The 27,372-nt window shown below is 37.9% G+C and overlaps 1 protein-coding gene across 10 annotated transcripts in view; it reads left to right on the top strand.

Annotated features, from left to right (window-relative positions):
- The window catches only part of SYNRG (synergin gamma), an 85,462-nt gene that overhangs the window by 19,606 nt on the left and 38,484 nt on the right, over nucleotides 1-27,372 (top strand). For 4 of the 10 annotated variants that reach the window (XM_019981341.2, XM_070772639.1, XM_019981342.2 and 1 more), the window contains exons 4-14: nucleotides 6,349-6,479; nucleotides 7,181-7,286; nucleotides 8,026-8,137; nucleotides 11,070-11,279; nucleotides 12,960-13,193; nucleotides 14,177-14,254; nucleotides 15,793-15,989; nucleotides 16,601-16,849; nucleotides 18,161-18,294; nucleotides 24,378-24,496; nucleotides 24,632-24,694. In XM_019981341.2, coding sequence (XP_019836900.2) covers nucleotides 6,349-6,479; nucleotides 7,181-7,286; nucleotides 8,026-8,137; nucleotides 11,070-11,279; nucleotides 12,960-13,193; nucleotides 14,177-14,254; nucleotides 15,793-15,989; nucleotides 16,601-16,849; nucleotides 18,161-18,294; nucleotides 24,378-24,496; nucleotides 24,632-24,694 — 1,633 coding nt within the window. The remainder of the gene's footprint in view (nucleotides 1-6,348; nucleotides 6,480-7,180; nucleotides 7,287-8,025; nucleotides 8,138-11,069; nucleotides 11,280-12,959; nucleotides 13,194-14,176; nucleotides 14,255-15,792; nucleotides 15,990-16,600; nucleotides 16,850-18,160; nucleotides 18,295-24,377; nucleotides 24,497-24,631; nucleotides 24,695-27,372) is intronic. The other 6 variants (XM_070772637.1, XM_070772638.1, XM_070772636.1 and 3 more) reach the window with 4 other exon arrangements.

Genomic DNA, 27,372 nt, shown 5'->3' with positions numbered 1-27,372 from the left:
GCAAAGAGTCAGACGTGACCAGGTGCACACACACGTGCACATAGACACACACACACCTGCTCTGTAGTATTATGTTGCAGGAAAATATATGTATATATTCTTCTGTTGATGGACACTTAAGTTGCTCCCAATTTTTTGCTTTCTGTTTTGAGTTTATGGATTTTTTAAAAAATTTATTTTAATTGGAGGCTAATTACTTTGTAATATTGTAATGATTTTTGCCATACATGGACATGAAACAGCCATGGGTGTACACATGTTCCCCATCCTGAACCCCCCTCCCCCCTCCCTCCCCATCCCATCCCTCAGGGTTGTCCCAGTGCACCAGCCCTGAGCACCCTGTCTCATGCATCGAACCTGGACTGGCGATCTGTTTCACTTATGATAATATACATGTTTCAATGCCATTCTCCCAAATCATCTCATCCTCTCCCTCTCCCACAGAGTCCAAAAGACTGTTCTATACATCTGTGTCTCTTTTGCTATCTCACATACAGGGTCATCATTACCATCTTTCTAAATTCCATATATGTGCGTTAGTGTACTGTATTGCTGCTTTTCTTTCTGACTTACTTCACTCTGTATAAGTGTTCATTATGTATTCTGGATTCTAACCTTTGTGGTTATTTGTGCTGTCAGTATGTCCTTCTAGACTTAGGCTTATTTATTAACTTTGTCAATGGTGTCATGTTTTGTAGAAGTTAAGTCTGATGGATAAATCATTTCTTTTATGGTTTGAGCTTTTTGTGTCTCATCTATGACATAATCCAACCCAGAGGTAGTACTGATATTCTCCTGTGTTTTCTTATTAACAAATTAAATTTTTTATATATAGGTCTTTAACCTACCTGGAATTGTTCTTTAGGTATCAGTATGATGCTGAAGGGCCTAATTTTATTTTCTATTTGAATAGACGGTTGTCCCCCAAATCATTTATCAGTAGCCCATTCTGTACCTGTTGAAATCTAAGATGACTCCTGTAATGCCTAATTTCTTCACATGCTTTCTTTGGTTTTTAAGCTCTTTCGTTTGCCTCATTGCTGTATGTGTCTATACCTGCATCAGTACACGCCTTACTGTCTTGTGTTCTAACCCAAGATGAGCCTTTATCTGGTGGAGTGGAGTCTCTGTTGTTCTTTTAAAGAATAATGGCTATTCATGGCCACATCCCCTTCAGTATGAATTTTGAGATCAGTTGAGCAAATTCCATGTAAAACCTGTAGGGATTTTGATCGAAATTGACATTTTCACTCATTTAGTCTTGCTGTCGCATCTCTCCACTTGTTCAGGTTTTCAGTAGTCTTGGGTAACTTTCAACTTGGGGGTTAATTTATTTGTGTTTTAGTCTTTTGAGTAGTTTATTGAATGTATCTCAGATTTCTGAGTGGGTTTTGTTTTGTTTTTGTTTTTCCTGTGTTATTCATTCACTGTATAGATAAGGATTGGTATCTCTTAGCCTTTCAGTTTATCTAGATTTCAAAAGAAAGCCTAAAATTAGGCTGTATGACATGTATAAAGTTACTTTTAAGGAATAGGAGAAACACACAATGCCATTTACAAAGTTTGAATCTTCTTGAAGAACAGAATTGTGTAACTAGAAAGGCAATGTGGATAATAACACCTTCTTTCATTCTTTATTATTTTTGTGGAATATATCATTTTGTCTTTTAGCCTGTCTGATTTGAGTGATTTCTTCTGTGTTCTATGTTATTGAACATAACTAAGAACAAGTTTTGATTTGGGTAAACTAAGTCAAAATTTAAAAAGAAATTTAATCCCTTACCTCAAAAAAGAAATGATAATTATGTGACATGACAAAAATGTTAGTTAATGCTATGGTGGTAATCATTTTGTGATATATAAACAAGTGTATCAAATAAGCATGTTACCTACCTTAAACTTATACAGTATTATCATATGTCAAATTATCTCAATAAAACTGGAAAAAATAAGGAACTGATTACATTATAGTGGGAGAAGGAGAAATATAATACTAGGACTATGACACTAATTTTTAGCAGCAAGAGAACCATACTGTGATTAAAAATAAATATGCATGGCCACCACCATCCAGGATTTAGAATAGAGTGTTAGTAATTAAGCAATATTACTTGTAACTTCAGTTGTAAAGTACTGGAAACTATTTATAAACCTGCCAGGTTGCTAGTATTCATTGAACAGGTAATGTGTCTGAGCATATGAATAGGCAGAAAAAAACATTTAAAATAGTTTTAAGTCTGAATTTGGTGGTGGTTTTTGATAACTGGACAGGCAGCATAGCATGATGGAGAAAATGGATTTTGGAACCAGAAGCTGCCTGGTTCTAATCCTGGCTCTGTCATTGCCAGTAATGAGTGAGATACTTAACTATTTTCTACTTCAGTTTCCTTATCTGAATAGGAGCACCTACTGCATAGGTTTATTATAAGGGTTCAATTAATTGATACATGTAAAGCACTTAGAAAAGCCCCTGGGACTTAGTACAGACTTCATAAGTGTTTGTTCTTTTTAAGGTCTATTTATTAATCATTATCAGAATTATCTCTAATTCTTGTGATCTTACATTTATTGAGAATTATGTATACATATGACTGGTTCTATGGCTGACGTATGGCAGGAACACAATAAAATGATATCTGTATTACAACTATTGTGTTCTTTTATCTACTTGTTTAATTCTGTATTTGAAGAATCTTGTTTCAGAAAAAAAAATGGAATCATTACTGTTTTTGAAAGTATTCTATTCTGTCATCAGTATTACTTCTAATGTTAAAGATAATTATTTTATAATAGCTGCTATTATTTTGGAGAAGGAAATGGCAACGCACTCCAGTGTTCTTGCCTGAAGAATCCCAGGGACGGGGGTGCCTGGTGGGCTGTCGTCTCTGGGGTCGCACAGAGTTGGACGACTGAAGCGACTTAGCAGCTATTTATTTACTCATATGTGCTAAACAGTGTTCCAGGTACTTTACATGTATTGTATTACTTCTAAACCTTAAAACAGTCTTCCACAGTCTCAGTAAAGGTTCAGAACAAGAAGGTATTTTAGAAAAGTTCAAAAGAAATACTTTTTTTTTTTTTTAATTTGAGGGAAATACTAGCATGATTTCTATTAAAGGAAAATCAGACAAAATATACTTTTAAGTCAAAAAGCCTTAAAAGCCTGGAGGTAAGAGGGCATTTCACTTGATAAGAGATTAAATTCGTCAGAAAGATATTAGTTTGTATGCACCTAATAACCTGGCCTCAAAATGTGTAAGATAGAAACTGACGGAAAAATAAGGAGAAATAGACAAGTTCACAATCAGTAAAGATACACATTTTAAACGAGCTTCTTAACAAACTTGATTAATGGATAATAGGATACTGTGTCCAACAATTGTAAAACACTTTTGGTTTGGCCACACAGTGTGGCATACAGGATACTAGCTCCCTGACCAGGGAACGGACTCATGCCCCTGCTTTGGGAGCATGGAGTCTTAATCACTGGACCACCAAGGAAGTCCTCAAAATTACTTTCGTTTTAAGCAAACATGGAATATTGAAATTGAAATATGCTGGGCCATAGCAAATCTCAAGCAACTCAAAGCATTGAAATCTTACAAGGTAAGAGTCCCTGTAAGGCTCCTGTGTTGGGAAACCATTTGAGATTTGTAGCCAGAAATTTAAGATGGGGCTTTCCTGGTGGCCCAGCGACAAAGAACCCACCTGCCAATGCAGGCAATACGGATTCAGTCCCTGGTCTGGGAAGATCCCACATGCCTCAGAGCACCCAGGCCCATGTACCACAACTATTGAGCCTGTGCTCTAGAGCCTGGGAGCTGCAGCTACTGAGGCCTGCACGCCCTAGAGTCTGTGCTCCACAATGCGAGAAGACACCTCAGTGAGAATGTGTGCACTGCCTCTAGAGAGTAGCCCCTGCTCACCACAACTAGAGAAAAGCCCTCACAGCAGCAAAGACCAGCAAAGCCAAAAACAAACAAACATTTTTTAAAAGAATTTAAGGTGACTCTTCAAGGTTTTTCTCTCCAGTAAGATTAAGTGGTTTGGGTATAAGGATAAGAGAAAGTGATTAGTTGACTAACAAGAATGAAGTCCCAGGTGACCATACCAAGGAAGCCAGAGGTAGGGGAGCGAAGGATGTTTACAAGGATATTTAATATTGAATCCTGGAGTCTAAGCTGAGCAAGACGAGAAGTGAGGACATGATGAGCATGATCAGTGGTGGGAAAGTGGAAAGATTAATGGATGGGAGGGAAGTATTAATGAAATAAAAGAATTGCTGGAGAGCATGAACTGGAAGAACAGAAAGTGGTGGTCAGTTATTGGCATGCTTAAAATCAAGATTTTGGAGATGATGCAGCTATTGGGCCAGATGAGCGGGGCGATGACCATGGAATGGGAAACTAGAGTGGTATGTTGAACATGATTGTGATGAGACCTGCAACGCCAGTGTTAGATGAGTCATCCTCATGGTTATTGACCAGGAGCAGTTTAAGAGTAGAATGGACCATAGCAAGGATTTGAAGTTGAAGAGTGAGGGGGTAGATGGCATAAATAGGGTAGGAGAGTAACTGATGAAGTCTGATTGCAAGAAATTAAAATGTGTTCAGGGTTTTGAAGGAAAAGAGATGAGAAAAGGGGTTTGGAACCAAGGAGAATATTGTCCATTTACAGGAAATGTTTGAAGAAAAGTAGCAGTCCCCAAGTGAGAGGGCTTCCAGGGACAGCCAAGTTTCAAGTTAGGGAACTGAAGGGGAACCTTTCAGGGAGAAGGTTGAAGAATAGAGACATTTTCACTCAGTAAAAATTAGCTGTTAACCATCATTTCCATCGTCCCCGTCATCATGATTCATATTAAGTTTTGTGGTTAGCTCTTGTGCAATGCTATTCTTCTAGACACTTCAGTAAACTTTATACTATTGTATTGATTTGTCATTTGAAAGTGAAGTTGCTCAGTCGCGTCTGACCCTTAGCGACCCCATGGACTACAGCCCACCAGGCCCTCTGTCCATGGGATTTTCCAGGCAAGAGTACTGGAGTGGGGTGCCATTGCCTTCTCCGTTAACAGCGGCTAGGCATATTATATTTACTTGGAGCTGGTATACTTGGTGACAGCCTTAGTGCCCTCGGACACGGCGTGCTTGGACAGCTCCCCAGGTAGCAGCAAGTGCACGGTGGTCTGGATCTCCCTGGATGTGATAGTCGAGCGCTTGTAATGCGTCAGGCGCGATGCCTCGCCAGCGATGCACTCGAAAATGTCGTTGATGGAGGAGTTCATGTGCCCATGGCCTTGGACGAGATGCCGGTGTCCAGATGGACTTGCTTCAGCACCTTGTACACGTACACGGAGCAGCTCTCCTTGCGGCTGCGCTTGCGCTTCTTGCCGTGCTTCTTCTGGGCCTTGGTCACAGCGTTTTCAGAGCCCTTTTTAGGGGCAGGAGCAGACTTAGCCGGTTCAGGCATGTCTATAATGACGACACCCAACAACGCAGAAAGATCTTGAAGATACGTCATTTAGTATTCATTAAATATATTTTTTTCTGTAAAAGTTGGGATACCAAGGGTATAATAATATCAAAATATTCATTATCCTATCATACATATTGGAAATACGTGTTTAATCTCATTTGTGGAATAACTGCTGTATGCCAGGCTCTTATCTATTGCTAGAAATACAAAGACATGTAAGATACGACACCTCAGAGAGTATGGCTCAGTGAGCTCACCAGATATAACGTGTGTGTGTGTGTGCTTTCTAACACACCCAGTCTGAAAGATTTGATGCACACTTCCTCAGACTGTTAGCAGTGGTGGTCCTCTCAGACATGAAGGCATGGGAGAGGCAAGATATTAAGGGGAGCTTTTCATTTTAAGCCTATGTCCTTTGAATCTTCTATTAAAGTTAATTAATACAGGCCTTCTCTTGTGGTCCAGTGGTTAAGAATCTGCCTGCCAGTGCAGGGGACACAGGTTCTGTCTTCCCTGCTCCGGGAAGATTCCGTGCGGCGCCAGGCAGTTAAGCCCGTTCGCCACGACTACGGACGCCCGAGCACCCTAGAGCCTGTGCTCTGCGAGGGAAGCTACCGCGATGAGAAGCACACACCACCAACTAAAGAGGAAAAGAAAAGTTATGGAAGCTACAGTTTTTCTTTGTAGTAGTTAAAAGAAAAAGTTGTGGGGACTTCCTTGGCAATCCAGTGGTTAAGACCCCATGCGTTCACTGCAGGGGGCACAGCTTCCATCCCTGGCCAGGGAACTGATACCACATGCTGCGTAGCACAGCCAAAAAAAAAAAAAAGGAGAAATTGTGTTTTTTAAGCCTAAGTCTTTGTCTGTTGTTTCTAGGCAGGGATCCCAATGGGACCAATACCAGCAGGAGGAATGCCTTACCTGGGACAAGCACCATTCCTGGGAATGCGTCCTCCAGGCCCACAGTACACTCCAGACATGCAGAAGCAGTTTGCTGAGGAGCAGCAGTAAGAAACCTCAGGATGCAAGGATAAAGATGCATGATAGCACTTAAGTTTAAAATGGTCAAATAATCTGTAGTGCAGATTTGAAGAGGAAACAGTCACAGTGCCCTTAAAGCTCTTTAAAATGCTCTTATTATTTAAAAGTTTAAAGCCAGAAGGGACCTTAGAGATCTAGAATTCAATCCACTGATGTTACATCTTGGAAAAATGAAGTCCAGAGAAATAAGCAACTTGTCAGCCCAGGCTATACAGTTACTGGAAAAACCTGGACCCAAGTGCAGGCCTCCTGATTCCCAGAGCCGTTGCTCTTTCTCATGTATGGTACTGCCTCCCCGAGTAGAAGTTTCTTTTTTGTATGCAGAGCAAAGAGTGTGTTTATTTTGTCCACCTCCCTGTTTGTTTTTTTATATATATATATATACTTTGAATGTAGAATGTTGTCTCCTACTTTTGCAAATTAGATAAGAAATAAGTTCATGTCTATAATTTAGGTACATCATTTTTTAGACTTATTTCATATATTTGGGAATTCATATAGTGGAGACATAGGATTATCTTCAGAAAATTAGGTACAATTATCAGTGAAGTTTTTAGTTCTAGAAATGCAAGGTGACGTTGCTGAAGCTATTAGTAAAAGAAGTATGAATCTAACAGTCAGTTAATAATCCCTGAAGCTGACTCTTTAATGGTTGTTTTTCCTTCAGAAAACGATTTGAACAGCAGCAAAAGCTCTTAGAAGAAGAAAGAAAAAGACGCCAGTTTGAAGAGCAGAAGCAAAAGCTCAGACTTCTGAGTAGCGTAAAACCCAAGGTAACGTACTCCGCCCCACGCACACCCACTGCGTGCCTCCTCTCACTCACTCAGTGGGCTTTGTCACCGGGACACCAGCCCCGGCTGTAGGTGCGGTTGATTGATTTTCCTTTGTCTTAAGTCCAAAAGTGAAGGACTTCTCTCTTTCTGTAAAGAGACTTTATTGTTGAAGGGAATGAGATGTCAGGCATTATCTTCTCCACCTGTGTGTACTACCTTCGGGGTGCTTACAACCTTTTCTTGGGAAGCATTAACACTGGAGACTTAATATCGAACACCTATACCCTAAAGCAGGGGTCCCCAGCCTCTGGGATCTAATTCCTGATGATCTGAAGTGGAGCTGATGTAATAGAAATTAAGTGCATAACAAATGTCACGTGTTTGAATTATCCTAAAGCAATCTCCGCCTTCCCCATCGCGCCACCCCACACACACACCTCCCATCCCCGTCCCCATCTGTGGAGAAATTGTCTTCCATGAACCGGGCCCTGGTGTCAAAAAGGTTGGGGACCACTGCCCTAAAGTAGTTTTAAATGGACCTTTTAATAAGATTCTATGGAGTATTGTTTTATTTTGCTGTGTGTCAGTGTTTTTCTGACTTGGAGAATTCACTGCCTGACATATGTGGTAAAAATATAGGAAATAGTTGAATATCTGTAGTTCTCTTTCAACTTGTGTGAATTTAGGACAAAGTGTGAGAGGTAAGTGAAGAAATATATATACATTTATTGTCTCTCAGACAGGAGAGAAGAGTAGAGATGATGCTTTGGAAGCCATAAAAGGAAACTTAGATGGGTTTTCCAGAGATGCTAAGATGCACCCTACTCCAGCATCACACCCTAAGAAACCAGGTAGTTTTAATTTTAATTTTCTTTTGATGGAAGATGATTGAAGTCCCTGTGTTTTTAACTGACGTGTGTGTGTGTGTGTGTGTGTGTGTGTGTGTAGAGTGAGTGTTGAATTCTTACTTCAAGCTAAATACAGATTTAGATGTTTTAAAATTTATAGTGGATTAAGAGCTCTGGTCTAGATAACTGTCTTGCAGGGAAAACTTCTTGTCTTCTAGTAAATGTCAGTATGTTAACTTTACTTGTAAATCTTCTGTACAAATGAGTATGTTAACATTAGTAAAACTCATTCACTCAAAGCAAATGTAGTAAATGAGTTTACTATTGCATTCTTATTATTTTAAATTAATTTTACTTTTTATGAACTAGTGAACTAGTTTAGGTTTTACTCAATGTGATTAAACTTACAAATTTTCTCAATGATTCCTTTAAAAAGTCATGGATTTAATAATTTTCTTGTGAAATTTTAGTTTTTTCTTTGTAGAATTGAAAATATATTTCTTTGTAGTTTTTATTTCATTATTTTTTATATTCATTTCATTATGTCATCATCAAATAAGCAAAGGAAAAGTACCTGATAAAGCAGAGTAAAGGGAATTCATGGGGGTCGGGGGGCGGGATTGCATGTGTGTTAAACATGTAGCAGTTGAAATGAATCTTATCTTCACATAGCTGTTACCACATCCTTTTTTAAAATTTGATATTTTGACATTTTATTCTCAGCTAATTTCAAGATTAGCTTACCATTAATGGGTGAATAGTTTTCATAAATAATTCAGCTAAATACTATTATTTCCTAGCATATGTCATATTGACAAATTTTATCTTAAACCTTTATATTTTATAGGTGATATTAGGAAGAAATAATCTAATGTTGGCACAGTAATGAGTTCTTGACTTTCTGGGACAGCTTTGCCTCTGTCCATTAATTTCACTTGTTAGATTATATACTCAGGTTATCCTTACAAAAAGTGTGCCCCAAAGTAAAATATATACTGAGATTGAAAAGGGAATGGATATTAGTGATCAGAATGAGTTCAGAAAGGAAAAGCATTACCTCAAGGTGAAAATGTATAAGCTGAATGAGCTAGTCAGTAAATCATTGGAGTATAGTCATTGGAATGGTAACATTGGACCCAGCATGGAGCTTAGAAAAAGGAGAAGAAGGCAGAGAGGGATGGTCATTGTCAGGTCACATACTGTTCTATCCATATAGAATGCCTTGTTTGGGCAGCCAAGTATAGTTTAACAACCTCACAGGTTAAATAATAAATTGGGGTTTTGATGTTCAGTCAATCTCTTGAGTTCATTCAGCATGCATGCAGTTAGCTGTTTCTAGTTAACTGCTTCATGCTTAGCTAGAAAAATACTTGTTTTCTGAAGCAAGCCCAAGGAATTACCAGAGCTTCTCCAGCTAGGATCTTAAACCTAGGCCTAAAGCACCTAAAGAGTTTCCAGCCTTTTTCCACCAAAGACATCTTTTAATTTTCGCCTATAGACTGTTTATCTTAAAATAGTGAATACAAACTGTATCACATAATTTTTATACTTCTTATTAATCATATATATATAGCTATGAGTTTTTAAGCCAAATATATGCCACATAGAATTAAAGTAATCCCAGTCAAATGCAAGGAAATATTGGTATAGCCTTAAAAAAAAAAAAAAAAAAAATTGGTTTAGCCCAAATAGGATCCATCTAAAAATATTCATAGTAGCTCTCAGTTTTCCATTATTGCTATTTTCTACCAGTAATGGTCAGAGAACCGAAACTGAGAACTTAAGTACACACTGTCAGACACTCTCAGTAACCATTATTGGGAGGGTTGGGATTCATTATGACATGGCTTTTTTTCTTTTTTCTTCATTTTTTATAGTCATTTTGCGTTTTTTATAGAACTTTAATGCTTCCAGGTTTTATTTCATAGATCCAAAAGAGAAGCACATAAGTGTCCCCATTTTTCAAATGAGGGCTTTAAAAAAAAAAGACTGCTCCTTGTGACATTAGACTTTAGTATTAATAAATGTTATAGCAATTCAAAGTTTGCAATGTGAAGAAGCAACAATAATATTATTGTGAATGAGCCTTAGATTATTAAACCTAATCCCTGTAGAGAGGTTTATTACGTAAGTGAATCTCATATTTGACAGTAAAAAGCCATGGTGACATTTGTATCTTTTAGAGGCAGAGTTCTTTTAAACATAGTGCTTAGCTAGGGTTTATTTTTTTAATTGGCTGCTAAGTTATTTGACTTAACACTTTATAGTGTCCTAATTTTGGTGCTTCTCCCAAGAAAGCATCACTTTGGTAATGTGTTTGATGTTCTTGTTGCCCCTGTAATTTTCATTCCCTGTAAAGTAGCTTTCATCCTCCTATGAAATATGAACTATGCTAAGTGTATCAATTAGGCATGATTTATCAAAAATTATAAGTATGTGTCATGCATTGTTTTTTACTGGCCTAAGGAAATTTAGTTATCAGCGTGTATCTCTAAAATGTATTCAGCAGCATATAGGCAGATTTTCTTATTTATATTGGTTTGAGAAAATATTATCCAAATAAACAGATCAGTTGAGTTTCAAAAGTAATCACCACTTTGATGTAAATTACTAGTGGTCTCGAGGAAAAAAATGAGTGCTATTCTAATAAAAGGAGGAAAGAAATTTTGAATTTTACAGTTTTCTGCTTTTGAACCAAATGCAAAATAGCTATAAAACCTCTTTTTTAAAAAGACCAAAAAGCTATTTATAGATAGACATCAAAGTGTTTTGCATTCATTGTATGATTCCGTGTGACTGTCATTACATGTTCTTTCTTAGTCGCCTCCACTGTTCATGCTTCAGTATGTTCTGTTGGAGTTGTGCTACATCTCAGTTTCTTTTCCCCTGTTAATTTTCATTTCTGTGTGTTTCATTGCCATTTTCCGTTTTGCAGATTATCCCACATCATCTCATTCTACTAAAACTGTCTCCCCATCACCTGCCTTTCTTGATGAAGAAGAATTCAGTGACTTTATGCAGGGGCCTGTTGAAGTTCCCACATGTGGGCCTTCCTCCACTTCCCAGCCTTTTCAGTCTTTCCATTCCACCACCCCACTTGGCCAGTTGCATGTACAGAAGGCTGGAGCACAGCCTCTCCCTCCAGGTCAGAGTCCTATGTCTATTGCCTTACATGGTGTCCCTGGGCAAATTCCTTGTTTCTTTACTGCTTCAGCCTCATACAATGTGCAGGAAACAGGTAACTCCTAAGCTCTTAATGAAAATATTTTGAAAAATCTAGAAAAATTTATTTCACTTACATACGTAGAATAATACAGTGATGTTGGCAAAGAAACATGGGCCTGAATATGTGAGTACTATTGAAATTCACCAAAATAAGACTCTAGATAAGAATCTAGATTTTTAAAAAAAAATCTGGGGGCCTCACGTTCTGAAAAAGTGATTTGAAACTTCTATTGCTAACTTTGGGACCTATTTTTTATTATTATTTTTTAAATTACAAAAGTATGCTAACACATTTAAAGCAGACTTGGAAAATACAGAAAAAAGTTATAGTTCCACTAAATATTATAGTTATTTTTAAGTAAATTAAGATTTTTTGTTAAAGTTTCAGTATCAAGCTCTCAAAAATTAATACAATGAACAGACAGAAAAATAGAGGTATATAGGAGACCTGAAAAGCACTGTGAATCAATTCAACAATTGAGATTTATATGGTTTTCATACAACAGCAGGATACAAACTCTGTTCATATTTCCTGAACTGTAAATCAGGAGACACTGGAACATATCCAGGGACATAAAGCAAGGTGAAAAAAACAAGGTGCAGAAGTTTCATGGTCTAAAGGTGTTGAAATGATACACAGTCTGTTCTCTTATAACTATGAAATTATATTAGAAACCAGTATCAAAAGTTATTTGAAAATAACCCACATATTTTCAAGTGCACTGTGACATTTACCAAAACTTAGCCTTTGAAAGCCTCAATAAAGTTAAAAGACTGAAAAAACACAGAGGCTGATTGCAGAGAAGAAACATTTAAATGAGAAATTAATTTCAAAATGAGAATTAATATCAAAGATTACTTTAAAAGCCCCATGTATTTAGAAATTAAATGCCCACTTTTAAACGATAGGTGTATCTAAGAAGTTATGATCCCTTTAAACCACGTTAGAACTGTAGTAACAAACTGATTTTTTCAGAAGGTGACTCTTGTTTGGGGAAATACCCATGATCATTTTCTTAAGAGTAATTAGCCAGGGAAAGCTGCTTTAGAAAGTGCTCTCTGGTTCTGTGATAAAGCATGTGGGGGTTCAGAAGCCCAGGGTATGCATTTACTATCAGTTTGTCCTTGGACAAATCTTTGAACATTTCTGTACCTCGGTTTTAATCACATGTGGGAACGAGGGGTGGGGCGGGGGGGCACTTACTCTGTCTTGAGATTTAGAATAGTGCTGAGAGGGCTCTTAGCTGACATGTTCTTGTCCACACTTTCTCAGTTGACAGATGCAGAAATAGGCAGTAGTCTATAGAAGTGTCTGTATCTTGTGTAGGTCACCAAATTTCTAAGGTAACACATCTTTCCCCACGCCATTCTACCTTCTGTCTCACAGAATTCCTGAGAATCAAAGAAGATAACGATGGTTAAGTTTTCTAAAATCACTCAAGTATCTCCAGTTCTGTACAAACGTGTGGGCTTGAATTATTTCAAAATTTAAATTATATGTGGCAGGGCCTTCCCTTTAGAATCTGGGGGTGGAAATGGATGGTTGAAAAATTAGAAGCTTGCAATACTATACAAATAATCCTTCATGCTGTTTGTTTAGGCTCTTCCTTGGAGGAGAAGCTCCTAGTATCTTGTGATTTAAGTACATCTGGGCAGGAACAAATTAAATTTAATACCTCTGAAGTTGGGCACAAGGCCCTAGGCCCAGGTTCCAGTAAGAACCATCCCAGTTTAATGGCCAGTAATGGGGGTGCTGTAGATGGACGTGTAAGTGGTACCACTACTGCAGAGGCAGCAAAGACTTCAGACCAAAACCTGTGCATTGAAGAGAGTGGTGAGCTCATGAAATTTTCAGCAAAAAGTTCACGTAACCAAATGTCGCTCCAATGCTAACACCTTAAGCGTTAATCTTAAAATGAATGCTGCTTGATTTTGCTAATTGAAATTTTTTGCTTAAAATAATATGTAATGCATTCTTTTCTGTAATTAACCCCTACGATTTTGCTCTGAATTCTTTCAATACACTGTTACTCCTTTAAAAAAATTTTTTTTGATAACCAGTTTTTTTAATCAAAATCATTCCTGATTTAAAATTTCTTCTTTTATTTTATAAAAACTTTTTCCCCCTCTTAAACTTTCTGTTCTTCCTTAAGGTTGAAAAGTTAAAATTTAACTGAAAAAGTCACCAATGAGAATATGTTTTGCTTCTTGGAAATAAACCATACACACTGCTGCCTGAAGATCCACATTTTTGTAAACTCAGCTTGCAGAGATGAATGTGGACAACCCAGGAGGCAAACTCTTGGAGGCTGTTTTACAGGACAAAGTGAAAACAAAAAAATGTAAATAAAAATGCTATACATCTGAGGCAGCAGTGTCATATTCAAGATTTTAAAACATAAAACTTTGCAAAGAAACATTATTAAAAGCTACAAGTGAAGCTTGGACAATTTTTTTTTTTTTGTACACGTAATTTTTAAACCATTGCCTGTCATGTTTTTGCCTGTAATTTGTAATATATGTGAATGGTACAAGCTTCATATGATCCAGAGTATTGATTTGATACATCTTAGGGTTTTTTTGTTTTCTTTTGTTTGTTTTATGTTTTTATAAAAACATAAACTGTGTTTTTAGTTTATGCCTTAGGACAGTGTTAATGTACGAGAGTTGGTTAGAAACCAAATTTTAGTTGAATTGGTGACTTTTTTTTAGTGTCTCCAGCCAGCATGCTTCTTATAAAAAGCCATGACTCAGTGTGATTTCCACTTCTGTTGCACGGACCATTACATACATTAGATGGTGTTCTTTATCTCCTAGGTGTGGGGGTATTTCCCTCACAGGATCCTGTTCAGCCCAGAATGCCTCCTTGGATTTACAATGAGAGTTTGGTTCCAGGTAAAAAGCTTTTTTGCCCAAGATTCCTATCTGGATACTTTACTTCAAATGTTGTAGTGTAGTTGTAAATGTTTACTATTGTGGCTACAGAATATGCAGAAGAAATTATAACTTTATTTTTTCTGAAAGAGTACAGAAAATTAAATACAGTTCATATATGAAATAACTATATAAATGAAGGAAAAATGTTTAGCTGTAATGTCTTAATGACCATCATATAACTTTTATTTCTAAAATGTTGTCTTAAATTTACTATTTTAAAAGACACTATCAAAATATAGCATCACCAACTCAGTGGACATGAATTAGAGCAAACTCTGAGAGATAGTGAAGAACAGGGAATCCTGGCGTGCTGCAGTCCACGAGGTCGCAAAAATCGGACACGACTTAGCAACTGAAGCTTTTAAACACACACGTAATTTCCTAGCCAAAATATGTGTTCTTGGACTTCCCTGGTGGTCCAGTAGTTAAGAATCGCCTGCCAATGCAGGGGACATGGGTTCCATCCCTGGTCTGGGAGGATCCCACATGCCACAGAGCAGCTAAGCCCATGAGCCACAACTGCTGAAGCCCGCGTGCCCTAGATCCCATGCTCCGCAGCAAAAGAAGCCACCTCAATGAGAAGCCCGCATGCAGGAGTGAAGACCCAGCACAGCCAAATAAATAAATACAAACTTAAAAAACATATGTTCGTATGGCACGCCTACTAACCTTTAATCCATATATAATCCTAGATGTAAAATTTCTTTTTAAACATTTTTCTCTACCTTAAACCTGCTTTCATCCATCAGCTCCTCTAACTAGGGTCACCAGATTCAGCAAATCCACATACAGAACATCCAGTTAAATTTGAATTTTATATGAACAGCAAAAAATTATTTAGAATAAGTATACCCCATGCAATATTGGCATCCTGTATTTTATTCAGCAACCCTATCCCTAACAGCTTTTCCCACTTTGTCCTTTAGAAAGTCCATTTTATTGTGAAAGACTCCCCAGTGAACCCTTCCTTTTTTTCAAACACTTATTCTCCTCTCTCACTTCATCTGTAACTGTGTCTTCCTCTGAAGGCTCTGTTCCCAAACACCTTACCCAGTGATGTTTTCTCTAATAGCCTCTGCTTCACTGGGACAAGACAGAGTATGGGTATAATTTGTGCTTCCCACTGCTATTAATATTTGCAGATTAGTTCCACCATCATTACTTTACAACTTCTTTTTTAAAATCCAGAGCATCTGCTTACACCACCTCTGTCTTACTGCTGTACTGTCTCCTGGTGAGAAGACTCCCTCTTACTTCTAACCCAAAATCTTCATCTGTAGAACCAAGCTCCAGCCTCTCTTCTAAGCTCCAGACCCTAATTGTCTGCTGGACATTTCCACTTGAATATCTTTGTAGCAACTCAAACCCTTGATGTGGCTTCAGTTCTGTAAAAGCAGTTTGACTTAGGATTATTCGTTTATAAGCATCAATGACAACAAAAAAGGTGAATCATTTGTAATATGTTTACATTTGTTATCTGGTCTTTCCTTTAATAGATGCCTATAAGAAAATTTTAGAAACCACAATGACTCCAACTGGAATAGACACTGCTAAACTTTATCCCATCCTGATGTCATCTGGGCTTCCCAGGGAAACTCTTGGACAGATATGGGCCTTGGCCAATCGAACCACACCTGGAAAACTGACTAAAGAAGAACTTTATGCCGTTCTCGCCATGATAGCAGCAACACAGGTAGACATCCTTTAGAAGGTTAGGTGTATATTTTCAATATAAACTGGGAGAATATGAATCCTTTTTCCTACAACTTATAGAACTCTTTGAACATTAAAATTTAGGTTATTTTCAGGATAGAGTTCTTCAGAATGTACTGTTTATATGATATGCGTGCTAGCACAATACTCTTTTATTTAAAGGCTTTACTATATTAACATTCTCTGACCTAACTGTAATCCTTTTGAGCTTGAAAGTTAGTAATAGATGAAGTTTCTCTGTCCTTTGAAGTCCTTGTCTAAAATTCCTTAGATATAGATAAAGTGTACTCGGTCTGGCAGCAGTTTTTCTCATATTACAAAATCATTGTAAAGGATTTGATTACAGTGAATTAACCAAACTTGTCAGAGTGAAAATGTCATATTGAGTGTGTGTTGGCCATTTCTTTGCTACATATTAGATTTACATTAACCTTATAACTTACTTTCTGAAGTCAAATTCCTGCGTCCTGGGAGAGTCAGAGAGAAAACCCCAGGGCTGCAGATTTTACATTTAGGTCTCTGTGTCAGATGCGGGCCGTATGTGGTTTGCAGTTTCCTAAAATGTCCCCGTTTTCCTCCTGTTCTGTGTAGAGGGGTGTTCCTGCCATGAGTCCCGATGCTTTGAATCAGTTTCCAGCGGCTCCTGTTCCAACCTTAAGTGGCTTTCCTGTGACTTTGCCAGCTGCTGTGAGTCAGCCCACAGGGATGCCCTCAGGCCCTGCAGGCTCCATGCCCCTCACCCTCGGGCAGCCAGTCATGGGCATTAACCTTGTTGGGCCAGTCGGGGGAGCTGCAGCCCAGGCTTCCAGCGGCTTCATGTCAGCTTACGCTGCAAATCAGGTAGATGAAGAGGATGTGTGTATTCCAAATTATCTCTGAAAGTGAATCCGAGCAAGTGTTTTTTCCAAGAAATGTAGTAAAGATTGCTGGATTATGATGGACACTGGCAATGGAAATTAAGCAGTGTTAAATGGCACCCCACTCCAGTGTTCTTGCCTGGAGAATCCCAGGGATGGCGGAGCCTGGTGGGCTGCCGTCTATGGGGTCGCACAGAGTCGGACACAACTGAAGGGACTTAGCAGCAGCAGCAGCAGCAAAACAATGCAACATTGAATTTTTCATTATTTAAAAAGCAAAAGAATTTCTGAAGCCTTCAGATACTTGAATTTTGGCTAAAAATGTGTAGTTCTTTATCATATGTATTTTAAACATCAAGTTTAATAAAGCTAGTTAAATCCTTAAGCTGTTTCTTTCGAAAAAGCTGCTAAGCCTGATTAAGATGTTTCCTTTTATTTTTCATTTCTCAGTTTAGCAAAAAAAATTTTTTAAACATATATTTAGTGTTAGTAAAAATGTGGGGAAAGGATTTTTTGGTACAGCCTTTTTGGAAGGCACATTTGGCAATAGCTATCAAAATTCTAAATATTCGAGTCGTCTTAACCAGCAGTCATGCTTTTAGGAGTCCATCTCACAGAGCTAGTAACTCAAATGAGCAAAAATATACAAGAGTATTTGTTGTAGTGTTGTTAGAGTGAAAATTAGGAATAGCTGCATATCTATCAACCAGAAGAAAAATGTTAAATAAGCTTTGGTTTATCTGTACAGTAGTAGACTATTGGATTATTCAGATGAATGTGGTGGATGCACATGTACTGCATGAAAAAGATGTCCATGTTGAATAATTTCATTTAAGTGCAGAACAATATAGTACAAGCTTGTTTTTCGATAAAACGAACTGTTAACAGCATTCACTTCCTAGAGCATGGGATTACGAGTGTTCACAGTTTATACATAGATGTGATAGATTAAAACAAGTTTGTGTCACTTGTCATATACAAACGTGATTAAACTGTTTCATAAAGATGGCAGTTTCTCAATCTATTAAATGTGATTCAGCTATTTAAAAATTATATAAATTAAGTTAAACCGGTCTTTTACCATTTTTACAAGAATATTTACAAGTACTAAGCAGCATTCTTGCCTTAAGTGGTTGAGCTGATGTTATGTCTAAAGGGTGTTCTCCTAAAATTAGGTATTTGTACTGAAATGGGAGCATTTTAAAAGGTTGTCTTTGAAGTTGATGGTTAAAGATTTGTTATTTAGCTTTTTATTATTGGATGTTTTCTGTTTCAATGTCCTCTGTAAACCTAGGTGGTCAAACCAGAAGATGACGACTTCCAGGATTTTCAAGATGCTTCCAAGTCAGGGTCACTTGATGACTCATTCAGTGATTTCCAAGAGTTGCCGGCTTCTTCAAAATCAAATAATTCTCAGCATGGAAACAGGTAGAAAAGAGTTGCATATCGTTAATATAGTATTTAGTAATTGAGAAAGAGGCAGTCTACAATAAGAAGCCTAAATAAAAGAGAATTAAGACTCCTTACTCTCATGATTTCTAGATGATTCCCACTGTATTCATACTTTTATTCTCCAAACTTCTTTCCCCTTTGTCCACCTTAAACTTCAGTTTCTACCGTTCCTCCCAGTATACACCTACTTGACAATATTTCTTTCTGCTTGTGCTAAACCTGATTTATTACAACTGAGTGTATTTGTGGCAAGGATGACTTCATATTCTTATATTAGATTCAGGTCTTCAACTGCTGAAAAGCTTTATAGACAGGGGTACATATTTTAACATGTTGCAATATAGTATATATTATTGCTAATCTATACTATATACTAATATATTATTGTATACTATCTGCAGAAATCATTTAGAAATTGAAATGCATATATATTTCAAATTGAAATATGAAATATGAATAGACATGAAATATAAAAATTCATGTCTCTCTTATGTTTAAGTTGAAATCGGTGGCTTTTAGGCCTTGAGGTTTTCGTTTGTGTGAAAATGTTAGTCACTCAGTTGTGTCTGACTCTTTGTGACCCCATAGACTGTAGCCCGCCAGGCTCCTGTGTCCTTGGCATTCTCCTGGCAAGAATACTGGAGTGGGTAGCCATTTGCTTCTCCAGGGGATCTTTCTGACCCAGGGATCGAATCCAGGTCTCCTGCCTTGTAGGCAGATTCTTTACCATAAAGTTGCGTAAATGTTTTTCTAATGTTTTATGTACTAGCTTAACTTTTAGGTACAGTAACTGATTCAGGATGTGGTCAACACCTTTCCATCTTTTTTTAAGACTTTTTTTGTGTGTTTGTTATGGACCATTCTTAAAGTCTTCATTCAATCTGTTACAACATTGCTTCTGTTTTATGCCTTGGTTTTTTGGCCACAAGGCATGTAGGGTCTTGGCTCCCCGACCAGGGATTGAACCCCACCTCCTGCATTGGAGGTTAAAGTCTTAACCACTGACAGGCCAAGAAAGTCCCTCTGTTATTTTTAAAACATTTATTTACTTATTTTTGGCTGTGCTGGGTCTTCATTGCTTCATGCAGGGTTCCTCTAGTTGCAGTACTTGAGACTCTCGTTGTAGCGGCTTCTCTTGTTGTGGAGCACGGGCTCTTGGGCGCATGGACTTCAGTAGTTTTGATGCATGGGCTTAGTTGCCCAGAGACATATAGGATCTTAGTTTCCTGACTAGGGATCGAACCCATGTCCTCTGCATTGGCAGGCGGATTCTTAACCACTGGACTACCAGGGAAATCCCTCCTTCATCTTTTAAAAGTATTCATTAATAAATACTTCTTCCACCAAGTAAAGCATAGGAGGCTTTGAGTAAGCAGTGTGAATTTCTTTGGTTGTTTTGGGAACTTGTTTTTGTCAGGATACATATTCCATTTCTCTTATATTCCTGTTTGTGCAACTTATCTTTTCTGTTTTAACCAGTTGATTATCTCTTAGCACTTCCTGCAGACACTATAAGAACAACTTAGGGATAGGCATAGGGAAAGAATTATTTTCCTAATTTTAAGACTACATCAAGCACTTGTAAATGACACATAGAAGAGACATACGAGGGATGTGACTGTAAAGTACTGGGAGTTCAAGCCACACATGTATTATTAACGTGGTAAACACACAATCCTTCTTTCTCAGGTCTTTTCCTGTGCACAAATTGATATATATATATATATATATATATATATATACACTTTTTTTTTTTTTTTAAATATGTATGTATTTGGTTCTGCCAGATCTTAGTTGTGACACGTGGAATCTTCAGTCGCGACTTGTGGGATCTAGTTCCCTGACCAGGGATTGAACCCGGGCCCTCTGCATTGGGAACTTGGAGTCCTAGACACTGGACCACCAGGGAAATCCCACATATTGATCTGTTCTGCTCTTGTCTAGAACATGTCTGAATACCCAAGGCATCTCAAATTACCTGCATAAAACGATTCATTATTTTCCTGCTAAAGCTAAATAAAAATTTGTTAAATCACATATCCAGTCACCTAATCAGAAATGTGTTGTTTTTGACCCCCTCCTCGCTCCTGCTTGGTGTGGGAAAAGGCCCCGTGTAATCTGGCTTCTGCCAGCCCTCTCGACTGTTGCCATTTCCCCACAGCTTATCTCCAGCCACACAGGCCATGCTCTCTCAAGCTTCTGGCTTTTTACATCCCGTTTTCTTCTATCTGAAGCTTTCTCTAGAGTTAATTCTAGTTCCATGTCAAAAATTGATTTAATGCAGGAAGGTTTTACTAACCCTTCTCCATCAGTCCCTACCTCCAAGATGAGTTCAGGGCGTCTCCTTCTCTACTGTCCTGGCAGCTTGTGAATATCTGTGCCCTAACTGCCATGACTGGTTTACCTGACTGTTCCCCCTCCCTCGGCAGTAGGTAACTGACGATAGGATTTCATGTGTCTATATATATTACTTAGCCCACAATATGTAGTTCATAAAGGTTTGATGGATGAATATATTGTAGTATGAAGGTTACAAACTGAATTTATCAAATTGATGATTCATTCCTCTGGGAGAAAACTCTTCAGCAGATGAAATTGAAATTTGAGCATAGAAAGTTTTAAGGTGGTGGCCTGACTTGAACTGTTTAATAGGGTATTAGCAATTTTGTGTGGCATTATCTCCACATAAATAGTTTACTTTCATGTATAGCCATACTTTGCAGGTTTTTCTTCTTCAATTCTGGCTTGACTGCTACTATGGTTTCCTTGCATGAAAACATTTGTTCATGTCTAAGAATTCACACTCAGTGTTTGTTTATTCATTCAGACACATTTACATAGCATCTGCTGGGCGCCAGACATTGGGGTAGTCACTGGAAATAAAATACAGAAGCAAAAGGCACAGTTCCTGCTCTAAGATGCTCAGCTTTATCTGGGTATTTATATTGTCCAATAAAGCTCTCTTAGAACTGCTCCTCCAGTCGTGTGTATGTTCATGTGTGATGAATTCCCTATCTTAACGATGGTCTGTATTCCATATTGTGAACTATTTGAAAAGGATATTTGTTAAGTCATGATATAAATAGTTAAGGCTAGGTAAGACCACTTTGGGCAGCATTTATAACCAAAAAATAGGCATTGTTCGAGAAGATGAAAAGGCAAATAAAGTGTTAGAAATAGGCTGGAGCGGAGAGTATCGTTTGTGGGGAAAAATGACATTAAGAGCAGGCACTGGTTATGGACTGCCTTATGATTTGTGACATAATCTGTAAAGCGTTTTAGAAATAAGTGGCATGGTGAAAGTGATTCTTGCTACTGTGTATGGGATAAATGCAGCTTCCATGGTAATCCTGTTGTGAGATGATGAGATGCTCTCAGTTTAGAGTGACAGGTACTGAGAAGGGTTTATCTGAGAAATTGGTTGGACTCAGTGTTGAACTGGATGTCGGAGTCCTGGAGACCTGGCACGAAAGGGCATCTGGAAGGGAGCAACATCATTCATTTATCCATTTGGAAAATACTTGCTGTGTGCCAGGCACTGGGGAACCACATATAGTAAAACAAAGCAGACATGGGGTGCTGATGCTAGAATAGTTCAAAAGGATTAAAGCACATGGGGGTTTTGAGTTGGCTTATTTTCTTTTGCTTTTTTATTTTTATTTATTTTTAAAATTTATATATTTTTGGCTGTGCTGGGTCTTGGTTGCTGTGCATGACCTTCTCTGTTTGTGGTGAGTGGGGTCTACTCTCTAGGTTCGGAGTGCAGCCTTCTTACTGCTGTGGCTTCTCCTGTTGCGGAGCGTGGAGTCAATAATTGCGGTGCACAGGCTTAGTTGCCTGATGGCATGTGGGATCCTCCCGGATCAGGGAATGAACCCCTGTCCCCTTCATTGGTAGGGGCAGGCAGATTCTTAACCCCCGGACCACCAGGGAAGTCCTTGTTTTGCTTTTGAAATGGATTTCTTTAGCAGGGTGAGCAACTAGGTAAAATCATCTACCACAGCCGCACGGAGTAACTGTAAAACCTAAATGATAACTAGAGAAAAAGAAGAAAACAGTTTTTGGTGACTAAATTATTTAAGTCTCATCTTTCAATAGAATGCAGGTTCTTACATTTTAAAACGACATGCCTCTCTCACTGAGTGCCTTTCATTAGTATTAAACAATCGTAATAACCATTTCCATGTTTGGAACATGAAACATGTTACATGACTGGCATAAGCACTTTCATAATGATTACAGTTTTATTTAGTAATTGCTCCAAGGATAGAACTGAAATTATGTCTTTTTAATATGTGTAAAATTACAATCTGAGTCATAGCTTTTTTTTGCTTCCTTACCCTGAAAAGCCTCTATTTTTTCCCACTTCTGAAAATAATTTTTAAATTAATGATATTCAAATAAATATCACATTTAGTAGATTTTACAATAGACTTTAAAAGCCCAGAGCTAACACTCGCAAATCATGAAAAATCACTCAACTCTGTGGTTTTTTTCCTGAGACATTGATTACCTTTATTCCTGTGCAGCATTCTGTTCAATGAGTTGTCATTTAATTACTTATGGAACTGTTAAAAACCCACCTATTCTGTATAAACAGTGACCTGTTTGGCCAGATCAAATGTGTAGAAGGTGCCTGGTAGTGGAGTGAAATGATAGTATTTGGAAGCACTAACTCCTCCAGCACTGTGGGTGCCCATTAGCACGCATGTGTATGAGCTGGGTTTTTACCTTGCTTGTAGGCCACTGATAAGAAGATTTAAATGACTATGGAAAGATTTTTGCTCCAGGGCAAAGAACTCAATAGAAATCCATTTATATAACTTGCATGTATGGTGGTATTGAATGCCACAAACTAGTAGTGGAATGTAGTCATTCATATGTAAAGGTGGTTCTTCCAGGGAGCTGCCAGGGTCTGATAAGAAAAAAAAAAAAAAGGCAAAGCTTTTGTAGTTTGTGTTTAAGCCATCCAAGAATTACCCACACAGATACTACTCATTACACTGTTTTTCCATTCAGCAGGGAAATGTGTCCACAGGCAAAAGTATCTTTATCTAATTTTGAAGTGATTGTTGTTTTGCTGCAAAGATAGCTTCTGGAACTTCTTGATGTGATCCTTGTAATAATACAGATTGAATGTATTAACTCTTACTGCTGCTTATCATAGGTGGGAACTCCTGCCAGTAAGCAGTGTAGTATGATCAAGAGGGACAGTTTGCATCTTGGTTGAACAGCATTGCAGAAATAGATTTTTATCTTAACTATTGCGCCTCTGCATTCTGAACCCATTTGAGAGAATAATTTACATGAAGCTTAACATGATTTAAAATACTGGGTTTACGTACTTGGAGCAGTTCACTTTCACAGATTTATGTGTTTATCACTTTCACAGATTTAAATATAAAATTGCAGGTGGTCGTTGTTCTGTAATAATTATTTCTAATGCCATTCCAGTGGGTCTTTTTCTTTAATTAATTAATTTATTTTTTGGCTATGCTGGGTCTTCCTTGCTGCACATGGGCTTTCTGTAGTAGCGGAGAGCAGAGGTGACCCTTGGTCGCAGCGCACGGGCTTCTCACCGCGGTGGCTTCTCTCTGTGCAGAGAAGAGGCTCTAGGAGTGCGGGCTTCAGGAGTTGCGGCACTCAGGCTCTAAAGGGTGGGCTCAGGAGTTGCGGCACACAAGCTTTGCTGCCCTGCGGCATGCATGGAACCCGTGTCCCCTGCACGGGCAGGCGGATTCTTAATCACTGGACCACCAGAAAATCCCACTCCAGGGGTTTTTATGGCTTAAAAGATGATTTAGATGGTCAGCATGGATCTGACCCCTCTTCACATAATCAAGGAAAGAATCACTGCTTGAATGTTGTTTCAGTCTATTTTTTTCAAGGAAAAAAAAATGTCTTTGGTCACATGTGGTGTACACATAGTTTCTTTAAAGCAGGGAGCCACGAGTTTTTACTAGGTATCTGTGTGCCATTTTAATTCTAAGTTCTTCCTTGATGACATGGTAGGGAGACAATGTTCTAGTCATTAAGAAATATTTCTTTTTCCCTTTTAGTGCCCCTTCTTTGTTGATGCCTCTTCCTGGAACTAAAGCATCAGCTTCAATGGATAAATATGCTGTGTTTAAAGGAATTGCAGCTGACAAGCCCTCTGAAAATACTGTTCCGTTTGGAGGTAAAAGCAGTTCATAAATTCATGAACCTGTGAATGTAAATCTTAGTTTTTAGTGGTGACCTTTTATGGTAAATGTCCTTGAGTTGTGATCTCAAGGTTCCTAACCTTAATTGAGCTTCTGTCTTTTCATCATAGAGCCTGGTGATAAATATAGTGCTTTCAGAGAACTCGAACAGACAGCAGAGAATAAATCTTTGGGTGAGTTTTTGATTCCTTAAATGGATGAATTATTTCATTGTTTAATACGAGATTTTTATGATTCTTTCACTAACATCCCAAACGTTCTTTTATATTTTACTGTTGTGGCTGTGTTTTTGTTTTGTTTTGTGGCTCTGGAAATTACAAGGAAGTGAAATGTGGTTCAGTTATTGGAAATTATTTTCTAAAAATTAGGGCAGACCCCAAATTGATGCAATTTCCTTTGAAGACAGTGCATTCCCCTTCACCAGAAGCCTTCAAGTCACCTTAGGCTCCTGTGGCCACTTTCAGTTATTTTAACGCTCAGTAAGACTTGGAGCTCTTGGCAGTGCGGCCATCTGTGGACTGTGCAAAAGGCAGCAGCAACCAGTCCGTATGCCTCAAGATTTTCAAAATTAGCTGTAATTTAATGAGAAGGCTGAGAGGGGTTTGTGTGCCAATGTGGTTCCCATCTCTAATAGAAGGACTTAAATAGAGTGGAAGGGAATTTAGAGTGATAATTTGAGAGCCATATATGTAAAGACCAAAAGTTTTATTTGTGGCAAAATCCTGCTAGAAACCTCATGTGTAGGATTTAGATAATCCATAGGTCAAATGATGTCCTTTAAAACTTAACCAACGCATGCTGTGAAATTCGTGTTCTCTACTGAGGAGTTCTTCCTGTGGACAGTACCACATTCTACCTTTTTGTATTGGGCACTCAAAGTTGGGACATCTTTCCACAGTCATTTGTTCCAACCTTCTCTCCAAGTAATGGGGTGGGTTCAGGGAGGTGAAGGGAAGTTACAGGAGGGATAAGGCATACGTGTGAAATTTAAACTATCAACAGAAAGTATTCTGCTTAAATATCTCTAGAAATACTCAATATTTTACAGCTCTTAGGTTCTAGAACTGTTTCCTTGGGTTTCCTAGTAATAGTGTAGAATGTAATGGCTCAGTGCTTGTATTAGGTACTAGGAGTACAAAGATAAACCCCAGAGGGACTTAGGTTTGTTGGTTTGGCATTTACTCCTGGTGTTGCTGTCATCAACTCATGGGCCAAGGCAAGTTTGGAGTAAAGAGCGTGGGTTAATATCACGGTTCTTTCTGTGCTCTGGTGTTAGCGGCTGGGTGATACCTGTGTTATTCCTGGGAAACGCTGCGGTGCCCCCACAGTGTAAGCAGTACACCCGGGCCCTGCTTTCTCAGTGCCTTCCTGACAGAACCCCAGACAGTCGTTGCTGTGGTCATGCTCTCATTCCAGTCTTACCTTTAAGCCTCTCCATGTAGCGATGCCAACTTTGTTCATTTTGGGAGAATATATTTTAATTCTACTCTTGTTAAGAATACATTGGACTGCAAAAATTTGAAGTAAAATAGGAAGATGATTGTGTGACAGTTAAACCTCCTTGAAGGCCATCTGACTCATGGAATGAAACTTTGTTGGCTTATAACACTTTTGCAGTTGACTGGGGCTCTCATGTTAAAGGTGAACTTTGCAGAAAGCTGATTAGGTGGATTGGTTTTTTAAAATATTTGATACAGAAGGTAATAACACAGAGGGTTAAAATATTATTGCCTTGCCTTGATAAAATATTATTATTAGTCAAATAATCAGTTTTGTGTAGAATTTAGTAATTTTATTTCAGTAATTCTTTGTCATTCGATTATATAAACACTAAAAAAAAAAAGTTGGACTGGCTTCATTACTGTTACAGCAGAGGTGTAGTTTCTTAAGTCCAAATGACTGAGTTTAATAATGTTTCCTTTTTACTACCCCTATAGTTTAAACAATAAATTAAAGTAGATGCAGAAAATATACTGTGTAGAGAAGTGACACTTTTTGTTTAAGTTTTAGCAAAAAGTGATATCTTTTGAAATGTTTTTAGAGCCTAGAAAGTAGAGGTCAGGAAACTTAATGAGGATTCAAAAGTGGGACTGAAAAGGTAGCCGCGAAGTCATATGCTTTATGTACCTCCTGATAAGCAAGCGTCCAATAACTGTGGCTAATTCATTTGCCCAAAATCTCCTGTGTTTTTGAACATGTAAACCCACCCATTTTTATTTCTTTTTAACCCTTTCACCCAGCTTACATTTCTAGTGGAAACATTTACACTACTTCAGTAAGTTTAGTTTGCTGTGGTGATTTCTTTTACAAAATAACCAAGCAAAACTTGTCAATTTCACAAATATTTTAAAGCAGCACTTCAAAAATTTAGGCTTTGACAAAATTGGCTGCTTGTTACCTTTTTATTTTACAGAAATAAATATCAGTGATATACTTGCCTAAAATTCTAGGGCAGTTTTTTAAGTTTTGTATCTGCTTCTTCTGTCAATTTGTGAAATTGACTTTAGTTTTATTAGTGGTATGTATGAAAACATAAACTATAGAAACTCTGAATGCTCTTCCTCTCTCTCTAAAATTTCCCTAGTAATAGTAAACAGGTTTCTCTGTGTTGATAAATTATGCTGGTGGATTGGTTAAGTATCTCAGATTAGGAAGAAAAATAAGCTTCCATTATTTTCCATGCTTTTTTTCATGTGATATATCAAAGTATATATCATGTTACAAGCACAGACTATTTAAAGCCTGTATTATTTTCATGATAATTTTCAGAATTATATTTTTATTTTACATACATTTTTCTAGTTTATATGCTTCTTTATCTCATTTTTAGGGAAAATATAATTTTAAAAAG

Source organism: Bos indicus, chromosome 19, assembly GCF_029378745.1.
Source record: "Bos indicus isolate NIAB-ARS_2022 breed Sahiwal x Tharparkar chromosome 19, NIAB-ARS_B.indTharparkar_mat_pri_1.0, whole genome shotgun sequence".
Taxonomy (NCBI): Eukaryota; Metazoa; Chordata; class Mammalia; order Artiodactyla; family Bovidae; genus Bos; species Bos indicus.
This window is presented reverse-complemented; position numbering and strand designations above follow the sequence as displayed.